Here is a 16,183-nt window from a genome sequence, read left to right on the forward strand (position 1 = left end):
ATTTTCCTCATACTTATGGGCCCAGAATTCTTTGCATAAGCAGCTTCGCAGTAGGAGGATCTTATGAGGAATTGCATTTGCTAACAGTCGTGAAGAAAATTTCCTGAGGACAGTCCAGCCTTACAAAATGATAGGTATGGATGTAGAATTTTACCAAATGGAATTCAGGGCACATAATACAGTGGGGCCTTGACTTACGAGTTTAATTCGTTCCGTGACGGAGCTTGTTAAGGAGCTCGTTAACTCAAATTACTCTGTCAACTCAAAGCAAAAAATCAGCCGGGAGATGGCTCGTATTGGAAAAACTCGTTAGTCGGGACACTCGTAAGTCAAGGCCCCACTGTATCCTGCTTCTACAGGAAGCATCTGTTAAGTTGATATTCAAGATGATAGATACAAAGTGAGGGCCCAGAGAACAGGAAAGAAGAGGACCAAGGACAGAGCCCCCAGGGACCCAGAGTGAGTGAGGTTATTCTGAAAGCTGAGAACAGTAGAAAATTTTTATTAAACCACCTGAAATGTATTCTCTCACAGTTCTGGAAGCTGGAAGTCTAAAACCAAGGTGTCAGCAGGGCCATCCTCTCTCCCCGATAGCTCTAGGGGAGAGTTCCTCCTTACCTCTTCCAGCTTTTGTGGTTGCCAGCAACATGTGGTGCATCACTTCAGGCACATGGCCATCTTCTTCCCGTGTGTCTTCACATCCTCCTCCCTCTGTGTCCAATTCCCCCATTTTATAAGGACACCAGTCTATCGGATTAGGGCCCACCCTAATGACCTCACTTGAACTTAATTGCCTTGGTAAAATACCCTCTTTTCAAATAAGATCACATTCGGAGATGCTGGGGTTTGGGACTTCAACATATATTCTTGGGGGGCGGCGGGGCGGGGGGGGGGGGCAGGGGCGGGGAGAGACACAGTTCAACCCATAACACCATCCCAGGCCTCACACTGGCCCTTACACCCCTGTGAAGACTTTCCCTCCTATGTGGAACCCAGATCTCTTTCTCCTTGTTTCCCACTGTTAGGAATCACTGCTGAGAAGTAGTGAGGCAGCTCCTCCCATACCCGCATGCACTTGAGAAAGGCCACGTGCTGGGCCTTGCTTCACTACTGTACAGTTCTATCAATCGCCACATTGTCCTTGAATAGGGCATCTCCGAGACCCCAAACTTCAGCCCTTTCTTCTGAGTGTAGAGAAGCAGGTGGGAGATGTGAAGGAGCCACTATTAGCGTCCTAGTGTTAGCCAACATGGCGGTGGTTGGACGGGGAATAACCAAGCTTTGCCTAGTTGGACAGGAGTGTCATTTGCCTATAGACTCCAACCTGCTCCTCTAGTTAGTGCTTTGTATAAGCATCATCCTCGAGCTCCTCAATATGATATTTTTGCTAATTTATCTTCAGTTCAATACATGCAATATTACAGAATTAATTTGGCTGGCCACGTTTTCTTCAATGAGTAAATTTAATTGCTTTCATCCTGGGTCGCAGCCTTTTAAAATAATCCTGCTAGAATTACCTGTCTCTGGTTCCTCCCTACTATGCTAAATCGAGTGTTTCAAGTAGAAATGAAAGACACTAAATAGCAACGTGAGAATATAAAGTATGAAACTCTTTGGTGAAGTTGATTTTAAGACAAAAATTGTCTTTAGAAACAAAGACAGTCATTACATAATGATAAAAGGGTGAATTTAACATGAAGATACAACAATTGTAAATATACATGCACCCAATATCAGAGCACCTGAGTATATAAAATAAATATTGACAGATCTGAAAGGAGAAAGAGAAAGCAATACAATAATAGTGAGAGACTTCAACACCCCACATTCAATAATGTATAGAACATCCAGAGAGAAAGATCAATAAAGAAAGAACGGAGTTGAGCGAACCTATAGACCAAATGTATCTGAAAGACAGACACAGAACTTTTCACCCAACAGAAGAATACGCATTCTCAAGGACACCCAGAACAATCCCTATGACAGATCACATGTCAGGCCTCAAGACAAGTCCTAACAAATTTGAAAAGATAGACATTATACCATGTATCTTTTCTGAGCACAATGGAATGAAACCAGAAATGAGTAAAAGCAAGAAAATGGGGAAATTCACAAATACGTGGAAAATAAATAATACTCTTGAACAATTATTGGGTCATAGAGAAAATCAAAAGGGAATTTAAAATATACCTCAAGCCTGGCCAGTGTGGCTCAGTGGTTGAGTGTCGGTGGACCCATGAACCAGGAGGCCACAGTTCGGTCCTCAGTCAGAGCACATGCCCAGGTTGCAGGCTGGATCCCCAATGGGGGGCCTGCAGGAGGCAGCCAATCTATGAATCTCTCTCATCATTGATGTTTCTATCTCTCCCTTTCCCTCTCCTTTCCTCTCTGAAATCAATGAAAACATATTTTTAAATTAAAAAACTGATATACCTCAAGACAAATGAAAACAAAAACACAAATTACAAAAACATATAGGATATAGCAAAAGTAGTAATTAAGGAAAGTTTATAGGGATAAATGCCTAAATTTATATATATATATATATATATATATATATATATATATATATATATATATATAAAATAAACAGCCTAACTGTACACCTAAAGAAACTAGAAAAGAATAATGAACTAAACCCCAAGTTAGCAGGAGGAAATAATAAAAATTAAAACAAAAATAATTCAAATAAGGAATAGAAAAACAATAGAAAATATATAAAACTGAGTTGATTTTTTAAAAATGACAAAACCTTAGCTAGACAAAAAGAAAAGAAGAAGGCAAAAATTTTTAAATATATATTTTTATTGATTTCAGAGAGGAAGGGAGAGGGAGAGAGATGACACTCATTGATCAGCTGCCTCCTGCACGCCCCACACTGGGGATGGAACCCACAACCTGGGTACCCAGGAATGGAACTGTGACCTCCTTGTTCATAGGTCTGTGTTCCATCCCTGATCCATGCTGCCTGGGCAAAGGCAAAGATTTTTAAATCAAATGGAGGGCTTAATACACCAGTGATCTTTACTGAATCATCTTCAGATGAATCATCTAAAACATTTTGTAAAAATAAGAACTAAATAAATTAAAAATAAGAAAAATAAGAATATTGCTACTTTAAGATCATGAGTGTTTGAAATGTCTGTAAAAATACTAAGTGAGCATTAACAATGATCACTGCTACCTTTTTAGGATGCCACTTAATAATAAAAATGAATAAGACATTTATGCCAAATATGGGTTGGTTGTTTCAAGCCCAATTTAATTTCTGATTACTCTGCAAGATGATTCCTTGAAAAAAATCATAATGCCTGTAATTGACAAGAATATTCTGCTCTACCATAATGTTACCTGAGGCAGAAATAAACTGTTTACCAAGCAGCTGCTAGCAGGGAGCCCCTTAATCTGTTCTCAACTTCCTATTCAGAGCAGCATTGCCTGCAGCCGTAAAACCCAAACTCCTGAATTCAGAATTCAAGGCTCCAAGGTAAATTCACAGCCTCCATTTCAGGCTGGGCTCCCGCACCCCATACTCTGCAGCCACGCCCCAGTGCCTGGCTGTCCAGCCCCACTCCCTGCCCTGGTTGCACAGTCACAGGGCAGCGCTGGCAGACCCGGGGTGGGAAACTGCCTTGCCATTGTCCAATCCTAAGGGCCGGGCCAGAGGTTACCTCAAGGTTACCGCATCTCTCACCTCAGTAAGATGTTCTGAAAAATGGGATAACCATCATAATCTCCCTGAAGCGTTATGACAAAGACTAAGTCAGTCATGGGAGCAGTTTACAAAATGGACATTTTGTGAAACACAAAATACCTTGCAGGTGTGCAACTACCTAGGCTCATCTAAAATTAGCACATGTGTGTGAAAGAACCTGCCTCACAAAGTCCCTGTGGAAACGAAGCTCCTCCAGCAGTGCCTGGCACAGAGCCGCGCTCAGGACGATCCTTACTGACTCCCAAGGTCCACGAGACAGGTGCGAGGGCCGCACTAAAGAAGGGACATGGAGAGAAGGACCGCTCCAGAGGGGTTCCTTCCGGTACAGCTTAATTATTGTGAATGCAGCTAGAGACGCCGCCAGCGGGCCACAGCTGGTGCGCCTGCGTGGGCGACCTCGTTGCCCGTGGCAACGGGCAGGCGTCCTTGTCTCTGGTCAAGTGGGCGGCACCGGAGCAGCAAGATGGCGCTACACTCCTGGTCTCCGGAGCTGGGGTTCGGCGAAAAGCTGAAGCAGGTCGCCGTCTCCACCGGCCCCTCCCTGGATTTAAGCACCTTCCCCTCCACCCTGGGCTCCGTAGTCGCGACCGCAGCGCTGGAGCAGCTCCTTATTGTGGGTGAGAGGCCCGCGGGCGCTGGGAGGGAGTCCTCGGAGAAGGGGCGCTAAGCTTAGCAGGAACCTTCAGTGCATCCCTGGCTTGAGCAGAGCCTCCTCCGGTCCTAGGGTTAGAGAGAGGCGCCAGGGTGGGACCCAGGGCCCAGCCCTCGTGCTGTCGTGCCACTGGAGTGACTTGGCCCAACTCACACCAGCAGCTGGTGACAACTCCTGGACTCCCAGGCCATTGCCATTTATCTGCACCTGCAGTGCCCACCTGCATTAGATTGTGCATTCAATTTTCCCTTTCCCTTGGTGACTTCCCTTCACAAGTTAATTTCCTCCAACATTGTGCCAGAGCCAACTGGAAAATTTAACAGGCAAACAAGAAAGCATCTCCTTGCCTAATACGACAGAAGTGTTTAAGAAGCTCTTGTCATATTAGGCAAGGAATATTAGAGAAGGGTGGTAAGGAGGTGAAACAGATAATAACCTTGGGTGGGGCCAGGTTAAAATACTTCTTCATTTAAGAAGCTAAACCTGACCTTACATAAGCTTAAGGTGCGACAGTCCAAGGAAGGGTGTCTTGTTCAGCTCATAAACCATTTACACCAAATAACAAAGCATCTCCTTGCTTTACTCTAATAATCTCATTGTTTCCAGATAACTTTACTGATATCTGTCATAATGTTACTCAGTTTGGGACAGCTTCTTTTATCCTTCTTAGATGAACGAATTTAACTTCACAATTCTTACAAGTTTTGGAGGAGTATTTTCATGTTTGTCCTAGGTCGTCTAGATCAGCATACCCATTCACTCACAAATATTTTTTTCTGCTAATTTTTGAACCTTCAGAGAGTTTTTCTTAGGAAGAAAAACTTAATTGAGCCTCTTGTCCTTAGTGTGAGTTATAAAATATGTAGTAGCTCTCCAACTCCTTTGCAAGTGGGATCAAGCTCTTGGGTTCATTCATTCCTATGAACAGCGGTTCTCAACCTGTGGGTCGCAACCCCTTTGTGCGTCAAACGACCCTTTCACAGGGGTCACCTAAGACCATCGGAAAACACGTATGTAATTACATATTGTTTTTGTGGTTAATCACTATGCTTCCATTATGTTCAATTTGTAACAATGAAAATACATCCTGCATATCAGATATTTACATTACGATTCATAACAGTAGCAAAATTACAGTTATGAAGTAGCAACGAAATAATTTTATGGTTGGGGGTCACCACAACATGAGGAACTGTATTAAAGGGTTGCGGCATTAGGAAGGTTGAGAACCACTGCCTTAGAAGAAAGAAAAGGAGATAGCAGGCAATGCCCGTCCCTCTCTAACACACACTTGGCTTGCAAACTCTGTAACTGATTTTCACTTGGTTTGAGAGCTTATTTCATTAAGAGAATTCAAGTTCCCTGGAAGTGAGGGCAGAAATTGCTATTTACTTTTCTGAAAGTAAATAGAGCTCTTAGGGTGTGGACCCTGTAGTCACACCACTTACATTTGAATCCAGACTCTGTCAGTGATGGGCTCTGTGACCTTGAACATATGACATGACCTCAAAGTCTTAGATTTCTTACCTGTGAAATAGAAATCATCATAAGTTTACAAGAGTTGACTTAGATTGTTATACAGTTAATTAAATGTGTGTTTTTGGGCAAAATACTAACATATAAGAAAACATTCCTATACAAACCTACATTATAGGCTTGTTATATTTATATCTTTCATAAATGTTTGTTGAATTTCTTGCCTATGCTATAAACATTCTCTTTTTCACCATGAGATGCAAAGATGGACTCAAGGAGAATAAAATATATCCCTAAATTAGAATAGAATGGAATAGAAAATAACAAATACAAAAGAGATTTATATAAAGTACTACAGAAATTCAGAGATAGAAGATATAATTTTCAGCTGAGTAAACATTTGAGCTAGATCTTAAAGGGTTAAATAGGATTTGAACAGATAAATATGAGATCTTAATTTTCTACTTTTTTTTTAGAACAATCACTGCAAAGGGACTATTTTAAATGCAACGAAGAAGCTACCATCTTTCTTAAGGACATTGCTATAGCTGTCAGGAGATTGGTATTGTATTATCTATAAGAGTTTTTTCCCCCCAATCTTCCACTTATTTCTTCATCAAACTTTAATTTAACACCAACTCTGTTCAAGGTATTTCAATAGATACATAAAAAAAGATTTATAAAATTTTTTTCCTCTTAATTTACTAAGCATTTTAACCAGTGTTTGGAGTGTCAGCCTGTGGACTGAAAGGTCATGGGTTTGATTCCGGTCAAGGGCAGGTACCTGGGTTGCAGGTCTGATCTCTGCCCTTGGGGCATATGGGACGCAATCAATTGATGTGCCTCACATTGATGTTTTTCTCTCACACCGATGTTTCTCTAGTTCTCTCTCTCCCTGTTTCCCCCTCCTTAAAAGAAAAAAAAAAAAGACTTGTGCTATGGATGAGGGCAAGCCCGCTAAACAGAAGCAATACTGGTGATAACAGAGCTCAGCTAAGGGGTGAGCCAAATGGGCAAATGCTTAGGACACCAGTATGTCAGTATTGGTTAAGACAGACAACCTCTGAAATGAATTGCGTGTGGTACCAGTGAACTCAGTTCTCTATAAGCAGTTCTTGCACCCATTTCCCTGAAGTAGACCTTGCTGTTCAGTGAAAATAAATGGACAGAAATTCTTTTGGTTACGTTCATTCAACCCCACAAAGAAAGATTTAAATAATTTTCTATTGAAGTCACAAACTTTTCTCTTTGGTCCTTGGTGACATTTACAATGTTTCCCCAGAAGGGTTAGAATAGTGAGGTCTCTTTATTTGATTTAAAAATATTGAATAAGAACCTACATATCAAATATCTAAAAATATAAAAATATGACTGTAAAGTAAATGAGTTTGGGCCTAGAGACTGCTGATAAAAGTTAATCTCATTACTTTACAATTATCCTATGTAATAAAAGCCTAATATGCTAAGTGTCCGACTGTTTGTTCAACCGTTCGACCAGTCACTATGACATGCACTGATCACCAGGGGGCAGACGCTGCAACCAGTAGATTAGCTTGCTGCTGGGATCCAGCTGATTGGGACTGGGTGAGATGGGCCGGACATGCCCTGGAGCCCTCCCACGGTCCCTCCCCAGCCCTGATCATGCACCAGTGGGATCCCTTGGCCTAGCCTGCTTCCTTTCGCAATCCAGGACCACTCGGGGGATATCGGAGAGCTGGTTTCAGCCTGACCCCACAGACCAGGCCCAGGGAGGGACCCCACTAGTGCATGAATCTGTGCACTGGGCTTCTAGTATCTAATCTAATAAAAGAGAAACATGCATATTGACTGCACCTCCAGTAAGCCCCAAGCCACGCCCACCAGCCAATCAGAGCAACTATATGCAAATTAACCCAACCAAGATGGCCGCCAGCAGCCACGGAGATGGAGCAAGCAGGAGGCTTGGTTGCCCCGGCGATGGAGAAAGCCAACCTTCCCGCCTACCCTGACAGGCTGTGGCCTCCACTCAAGGCAACAAAGTTTCAATTATACTGTAGAAGATAAATAAATCCCAGATACCTGCTTCCAGCCAGCCTCCACTGAGAGCTTGGGTGGCTGGGGGCTGTGCCAGCCTACAAACAGCCATCAGCCCCTCACCCAGGATGGCCACACCCACATGGGGTGAGGGTCCCTGCTGGGGGGCTTGGTCAGCCTGCAAACGGCCCTCAGCCCCTCACCCAGGCTAGCCAGGCACCCCAGCAGGACCCCTGACCCTGAAGGGGCTGTGGCCAACCTGCAAACAGCCATCAGCCCCTCACCCAGGCTGGCCAGGCACCCTAGCAGGACCCCCCACTATGATCCGGGACACCCTTCAGGCCAAACCAGCCGGCCCCCACCCATGTACCAGGCCCCCCACCCATGCACCAGGCCTCTATCCTTATAATAAAAGGGTAATATGCAAACTGACCCTAACAGCAGAACGACTGGGAATGACTGGTCACTATGACACACACTGACCACCAGGAGCCAGACGCTCAATGCAGGAGCTGTCCCCTGGTGGTCAGTGCACTCCCACAGGGGAAGCTCTGCTCATCCATAAGCCAGGCTGCCGGCTGCCAGTACAGCGGTGGTGGTGGGAGCCTCTCCCGCCTCCTCAGCAGTGCTAAGGATGTCCAACTGCAGCTTAGGCCTGCTCCCCACTGGCAAGTGGACATCCTCTGAGGGCTCCCGGGCTGCCAGAGGGATGTCTGACTGCCAGCTTAGGCCCTATCCTCCAGGAAGCGGGCCTAAGCCATCAGGTGGTCATCCCCTGAGGCGTTCCAGACTGAGAGAGGGCACAGGCTGGGCTGAGGGACCCCCCCCCCCCCGAGTGCACAAATTTTTGTGCACATGGGCCTCTAGTTATATATAGTTGTGTATGCATACTATAGAATTATACCTTATAATTACACTTATTTGAATACATGTAGAGTATATGCATATACTAGTAGAATACATACTCTTTAGAGTTTACGCATGTTGTACTGCACTGTGATCTCATGAAAACCTCTTCTGCTTTGTTTTCAGTTATGTTTTTCTCTAGGGATTGAAGGGAGCGAAGTATTTAGTGTGCTTATTAAAGTACCTAGTATGTCTCCATTTAACACCTGACCTGTGAAATCTCTTAGAGATAAATCCTTCCATTTTTTAAAGTAGCACATTTTCGCTATTATAAAAGCACACAAGTTTACTCTGGAAAACAGAAAAAAAATAGACAAGCAAAAGGAAGAAAGTAAAAACCATGATGATCCCACCACCCTACAATAATCACAGTTAACTCCTGATGAATGTTCTTCCTACTTTCAGGGTATAGATGATGCCAGTATTGAATTTTATTTTTTAAAGAAACCTGATCATCCTATATATACAATTATATAACCTGCTTTTCATTATTAATAAAAATAATAGTAATTTCTCAGGTCATAAAATACCTATAGCCATTGCAGCCATTTATTTAAAAGATGATTTCATCTATTGTTCCATGAACAGATTTTTATTCTTTTTCAGATAACCCCGCAAAAAAATTATGAGTTAATAATAATAACAACAGGCTTATCTGACTTTTTGTTTGGATTTGTAGGTATGTAAAGAGAACTGTTGTTCTCTTTATACATAAGCATATTTTTATAGGCATTTTCTAATTTTAATTAACTAGTTTTCTTTCTCAATGTTACCCTTTTTGTTGAAGTCTTTAAATTGGTTGAAACTGCAAATAGGAAACACACATACGGAAAGATGATTTCTGAGTAGGAGAAAATAAGTGGAAGTTAAAAAAATAAATTAACAGTGACACCTTAAAACTGATTGTAGTTATGTTTCCTACTTTCTATTCCAAATAAAAATAGCAGCAGAAGGTATTTAATGAAAATTACATTTTGACCTTTGAAAACATTTATAGGGCATTGTTTAAGAGATAAATTTTATTATTTTAATATGTCATTTAAATCTTTAGGAAGAAATGAGAAGAGCTACAATTGAACATCTGGAAATTGAAAGCATGGAACTCAGTAGACTATATTTTCTATTGGAAACTCTTCCTGATCACATTAACACAGAACTCGAAGGTATTTTGAGAATGACTGCGTAAAGAAGGTGAAGGGATTAGTGAAAGAACATATATGCTTTCTCCATGGACGTGGACGACAGCATGATGAAGGCCGAGGCTGGGGGATGAGGGGTAGAGGTGGGCAAAGAAGGGGGAGATGGGGACACCTGCAATAATATCAACATTAAACACTTTTCATTAAAAAAAGAAAATAGAATGAAGCCCTTGTAAAAATATGAGTTTAATTTATTATTAAATAAGGTTAGTTTAGGTATTTCATCTCAAAATAAGCTAGAAGAGTTCATGACACAAACACAGTGAGACACAAACACAGCAGCATTTTAAGTGGAAATCATACCCTATATAATAAAGAGGTAATATGCAAATTGACTGTCACACCCTTGCACAAGATGGCCGCCCCCATGGCATCCCAAGATGGCCACCCCCCCCGCCCTAACTGCTTTGGCTCAGTGGATAGAGCATCAGCCTGCGGACTGAAAGGTCCCAGGTTTGATTCCGGTCAAGAGCATGTACCTTGGTTGCAGGCACATCCCCAGTAGGAGGTGTGCAGGAAGCAGCTGATCGATGTTTCTCTCTCATCAATGTTTCTAACTCTCTATTCCTCTCCCTTCCTCTCTGCAAAAAATCAATAAAATATATTTTTTTTAAAAAGATGGCCCCACCCATGTCATCACAAGATGGCAGCCACAGGATGGCCTGCAGGGGAGGGCAGTTGGGAGCGACCAGGCCAGCAGAGGAGGGCAGTTAGGGGTGACCAGGCCAGCAGGGTAGGGTAGTTGGGGGCGACTGGACCAGCAGGGGAGCAGTTAGGCCTCGATCAGGCTGGCAGGAGAGTGGGTAGGGGGTGATCAGGCTGGCAGGCAGAAGCAGTTAGGGACAATCAGGCAGGCAGGCGAGTGGTTGGGAGCCAGCAGTCCCAGATTGTGAGGGATGTCTGACTGCCAGGGATGCCTGATTCCCCAAGGGGTCCCAGATTGGAGAGGATGCAGGCTAGGCTGAGGGACATCCCCCCACCCTGCCCCCCGTGCACAAATTTCATGCACTGGGTATATATATATTAAATTTATATAATTTAGTTTACAAATAGACTAAAGATATATAGATCAGCCCATTCCAAATTGATATTTATCCAACTAAATTAGGCAGCTTGACTGGCCTAAATCACCAGTTTTCTATGAGTTTGGCTACTATAAGTACCTCATATAAGTGGAATCACACAATATTTGTCCTTTTGTGACTGTTTTATTTCACTTGGCATAATGCCTTAAAGGTTCATCCATGTTGTAGCATGTGTCAGAATTCCTTTTTAAGATTGAACAATATTCCTGAGGAAATAAGGGAGTGTGTGTGTATGTATAATATTTATCCATCCATTCACCAATGGCTATTGTGATTAATGCACAGCTTCCCCAGCACCCTTGGGTGGTTTTCAGTGAGTTCTAAAGTATGGCACCTCCCTTGGACAGATTCCCCCAACACCTCAGAAGCCAGATTGCCAGCCCAGTATTGAATGAACATCTCTGAGCCATGCAATGAGCCACAGCCACCTCCAGTGAAGTCTGGATCTCATGTGTGAGGTGCTGCTTCTCCGAGGGCACTCTGTCTCAGCCCTGGGCATGGTGGCTGTTCCTTATGCCTGCTGCTCCTAAATTCTTTAGAGTTCTCTTTACTTTTTCTTATTCATTCCCTCATTTCTCTAATCCTGTTATAATCAATAATTTTATATCAACTTATATAAGATTCCTATGACCTAATTGGACCCTGAGTGATACATTTGGTTATAAAACAACATGCACAATGTTAATCTAAGTTGGCAGGGAAAATACAACCAACTATACATGCAGAGAAGAATCATGCTTGGAAGAAATCCTCACCAAAGGCAGAATTAAGAGTGTTTTTGTTTTATTTTCTTTGGTTGCTTTTTATTTCTAGGTTGAGTTACTTTTATAATCAGGAAAATATTTTAGAAGAAAAAAAATACCGTATGAGCCTATAAGATCCTTGATACATGCTGACTGCTTAACCAAGTAACTTTAATTGGCCTTATGAATCAAGCTTTGTTACTCAAAAGATGGTTCTTGGATCTGCACCATCAGCATCACCTGAGAGCCTGTTACAAAATGCAGTCTCTATGCTCATCCCATACCTGCTGTATTAGAACCTATATTTCAACAAGATCCCCAGGTGTTGCATGTGCAGATTTGAGACAGAGAGTTTGAGAAGTCCTGCTACAATGGACAATTGAACTAGTAGCCTAGAAAAAATAACCCAGCTCTCTCAGGGAAGATAGCAGTTCATTTCTAGGAAATTGTATGTGTAGAAATGGGTCATCCGGGACTTTGCTAAACAGCCGTATTCAAAATTCATGCATTGTTACCATCTGTCTGTCATGCACTGAGATAGTCTTCTGAAGTCTCACGTGATTACACTGATTTGTTATTTACTGGTGAATAATTAGTGTATGTTTTTAACACACTGAGTTCCCTAGACAACAGAACCAGAGGCAATGGCTTTTGCACTATGTTTTATTAGGCAGTACAATTCAAGAAGGAGGAGAGAAGGGTACAGAGACCAAAGTGGGGAGAAGGGAGAGCTAATATGCCGTACAATATGATGTTGACTGTTGTCAAATGCAACTATTGAAGTAGGAGAACATGCCCCTAAGACACAGTTACGTCTTCTCAGGACCATCCAGGTACTAGTAGGCTCCTGTTGATCTCTGGTCCAGTGTTTTGCCCCACCTCTGCGCTTTGCGTTCCACATGCATGGCTGTGGGTATCTAGAGAAGTTCTCAGTCAGGACACATACCCAGGTTTCGGGCTCAATACCCATGCAGGAGGCAGCCCGCCTATGTTTCTCTCTCGTTAATATTTCTGTCTCTCTCTTCCTCTCTCTCTCAAATAAATAAAGACATATTTTAAAATTTAAAGAAGTCCCATGATAAAGGCAACAGGGAAGTGCCAGGCAGAAGGTGAGGAGTGGATGGAAAAAGCGGGCATCAGGTGCTATCAGATGCACCAGTCTCAAGTTGCTCAGAGCCCATAGAAAGCTGGTCACCATAGCAGCAACTGAAATAATAAGAGAAATAATTGATAGATAAGATTGAGAGGGTCCAAATGGGTAAAGAAGAGGTGTTGTGATACAGAAACACAATTTAAAGAATATTTCAAAGAAAGGCAATTTGTCCATGATTTGAAAAGTTAGTGTCTACAATTGTGCTGTTTCTCAAATAACAGTAAATATTTCCACTTACTTTTAAGAATTTGTCGTCGCTGCTCGCAAATTAAACCTTCTTGAGATAAAACAATTACGGATGGAAGTTGCAAGGTTAAATAAGGAAATAGAGCTTCTGAAGAGGAAAATGGTTGATTTGAAAGATACTAATAATGGTCTGGGGTAGGTATTTCTCTTCTGTTCAATACCAGAGGGAGTTGAGGTCTGGGGCCTGAGTGGGAAAAATGTCCTAAGGCAGGGGTGGGCAACCTTTTAGTGAGCGTGTGCCAAAACCAGCAAAATCTCTGACTTAAAATTATTCTGCGTGCCATCCCTAATTTTTTGAGAACATGTTACGCCTACTTGATATCTCCTAAGGTGTACGTATGTGAAGAACCTTGAAGAAATAATAAAATTCATTCGAGCGACAAAACACAGTATATGATGATGAAAAGTACACTTATTTTTTAATGTATACATGTACACTGATAGTCCGACAGAAAACTTTATGACTTCGTTTGATATTATCAGTGGTACTTTTGCTGCTGCATTACTGATGACAGATTTTACATCAGGTTTATATTTCGTGACCTTCAGAGATATGCACAAGCTACTACTTTCATCCATCAGGCTACTATTACAAGACTTAACAAAATTCATCACTGAGAACAAAGATTCACAAGTGTATGTGGATGAAAACATGGAGAGTAACACTGTTGCAAAGTTTTTTAAACAGAAAAAATTCTCTGGAATGGCATTCCAAGTCCTCAATAGTTCGTTTTCGACACTTCTCTCTGGTACTCCTGTCTCTAATCGCTTTTTTTCAATGTTTTCTAAGTCAACTCTAAAGTCAATAAATTTCTGCTTCCAAATTGAGCTACTCTGAAATTCAATCAACTGCATTTCAAACTCAGCCATGTCTATCCATGAAAATATTTGTAAGTTTAGTTCCTCCAGTTTCATGCTGTCTGGAAACCTCATGAATTTTGCTGTCTCTTCCAGTTCTCTGAATTTCGCAAATCTTGAGAACTGCTCAATAGTTGACTTGATGATGTTTAGAAACAGCTTTTGAAGGCTTTGACAGTCTGTTCTGTCATCTTTTGGGAGGTCTTTGATGTGCCTCTTGAGGTTTGGGATATATCGAAATCTCTCACCATCCACATCCCTCTTAATGACTTCCAGTTTCTTTTCAAAAGCCTTTATGTAACCAAAGATAACATCAAGTGTCTTGCCAGTTCCTTGTAATTTAACATTTAAGTCATTCAAATGTTCACAAAAATTGTAAATGGAAGATTGTAAGAGAGGGTTTCGCGTGCCAGCAAAAGTTACTGGTGTGCCGCATTTGGCACGCGTGCCAGGGGTTGCCCACCCCGTCCTAAGGGCTTTGTCCTCTGACCCAGCTTCTTTGCAGCAGCTGCTGAGTGTAAATCCCACAGTGCTTTGCACACCGCCTCCACAGACAGAGGCACATGGTTTCCATTTTAGTAAAATTGAATTTACAAATTTCACCCACCAAAGGAAGAAAGCTTGCTGGGTGTAAATATAGCATCAAGCCAGATAGATGGTAGCTAGTTTAGTTCCTTGAAGATAGTCAGTCATAATCTAAGACTGGGTTATGTTCCCAAGAGAGGATCTGACACCTGTTAGTCTCTTTCCTTTATTCCTGGCTGTGTTGCTAGCACTTCACCCCTGGGGGTTCCATTTTCTCCATCTGTTAAATGGGGATTACAAGTCTTGATTTGCCCATCTCATGGAGGAAGAGAGATATTCTGGGGGAAAAAAGCAAAACTAAAACTATGAAGAGCAACTCAGTGCTGTGAGCAAATTTGCAAGGCTAATTGTAAATACTAGAAGGTCAGTTTGTCAAAATGAGAAGTTTTCAAAGAGCCCTCATCGTAGCGGGAAAATCCTCTTGGGAAGCTAAAATAATCAGAGGATTGCTTGGTGCACACGATTTCAAAGCACAAGGAATAAGGTGGAGACCTCAAGGCCCAGAGACTCCTCCGGAAATAGGCTCTCAGAACACCTGTTCCGGGAGACGCTCCATGAAAAAGGAAGTTCATCATCACGTAAGTTTGAGAAATACTCATTCTCCAACCCCTGTTGGGGCTTCACAGTGCAGATTTGTACGTGGTGTGTGCCAGCCACAATTGCCGGAGACTGCCGTGTAGACTAGACTGTCCATTTCCAAGCTGCAATACTCGTATCAGCTGGCCAGCACCATCACCTCCCTACAGACCAGTGACTCTCAGACTTCATGGTGCATCAGGATCTCCTGGGGTTCTTGTGAAAACGCAGATTGCTGGGGACATCCACCCCCTGAACTTCTGACTTGGTGGAGGTGAGGGTGAGAACTGGGATTTCTGACAAGTTCCCAGGTAATGTTGCCGCTGCTGGGAGGTCCTGACCACATTTTGGGAATCACTGCTGTAGAGACATCCTTATGGTAAGGCAAATTACAAACATAACGTGGGTGGCTTGATGATGAGGTATCATCAGGCTACAATTGTGCGTTGCGCCCATTTTTCAAAGAAGGTGGCCCTCTCTCCTGGACAGTTCTCGCAAGCTGGATCCCTGCAAGCTCTTTGGTGTGCTTTCCTCAGGCTGCACGTCCCCTATGGTTTCTGAAGGCTCCCAGTGCTCCCAGTTAGGGTTTTTCATTTGACTTCTTTCGCTCTGTCTCCCTGAGGCTACTCGATCCCTAGGTCGATTCATTCTTAGAAGGCTTCCTCTACTAGACCACAAAGCACCCAGGATTTGACTCCCTCTAGCCTGCGCTTCTGTTTATTGAATTTACGTGGTGGAGGTGACCTCTGGAAATCAAACTGACCAACAATCCGTTTCCATTTTCCTGAACCTTTGCACACAACCACCTGAACTCAAATGTTTAGCCCTGGGGACTGGAAAAAAAAAAGTGTGTACATTGCAGGAGCTTTTTAAAAAAGGAAAATATAGAAATGTTATCAGACAGGGACCTGGCCTTGAGGGGGTCTGTCTAGGGCTGGCCAGTAGTGTGTGGGTTTCTGACTTTGTGCAGGAAAGA

The 16,183-nt window shown here is 42.7% G+C and overlaps 1 protein-coding gene across 1 annotated transcript in view; it reads left to right on the forward strand.

Moving 5' to 3' along the window:
* Positions 1 to 4,178: 4,178 nt before the first annotated feature.
* Positions 4,179 to 16,183, forward strand: part of CCDC175 (coiled-coil domain containing 175) — a gene marked incomplete at both ends in the record, with an annotated part of 56,826 nt that continues 44,821 nt past the window's right edge. Inside the window, 4 exons of the mRNA XM_081086367.1 lie at positions 4,179 to 4,332; positions 6,320 to 6,405; positions 9,814 to 9,925; positions 13,188 to 13,323. Of these exons, the coding sequence (XP_080942493.1) occupies positions 4,179 to 4,332; positions 6,320 to 6,405; positions 9,814 to 9,925; positions 13,188 to 13,323 (488 nt within the window). The remainder of the gene's footprint in view (positions 4,333 to 6,319; positions 6,406 to 9,813; positions 9,926 to 13,187; positions 13,324 to 16,183) is intronic.

This window comes from Myotis nattereri (assembly GCF_964212035.1).
Source record: "Myotis nattereri genome assembly, chromosome: 1".
Taxonomy (NCBI): domain Eukaryota; kingdom Metazoa; phylum Chordata; class Mammalia; order Chiroptera; family Vespertilionidae; genus Myotis; species Myotis nattereri.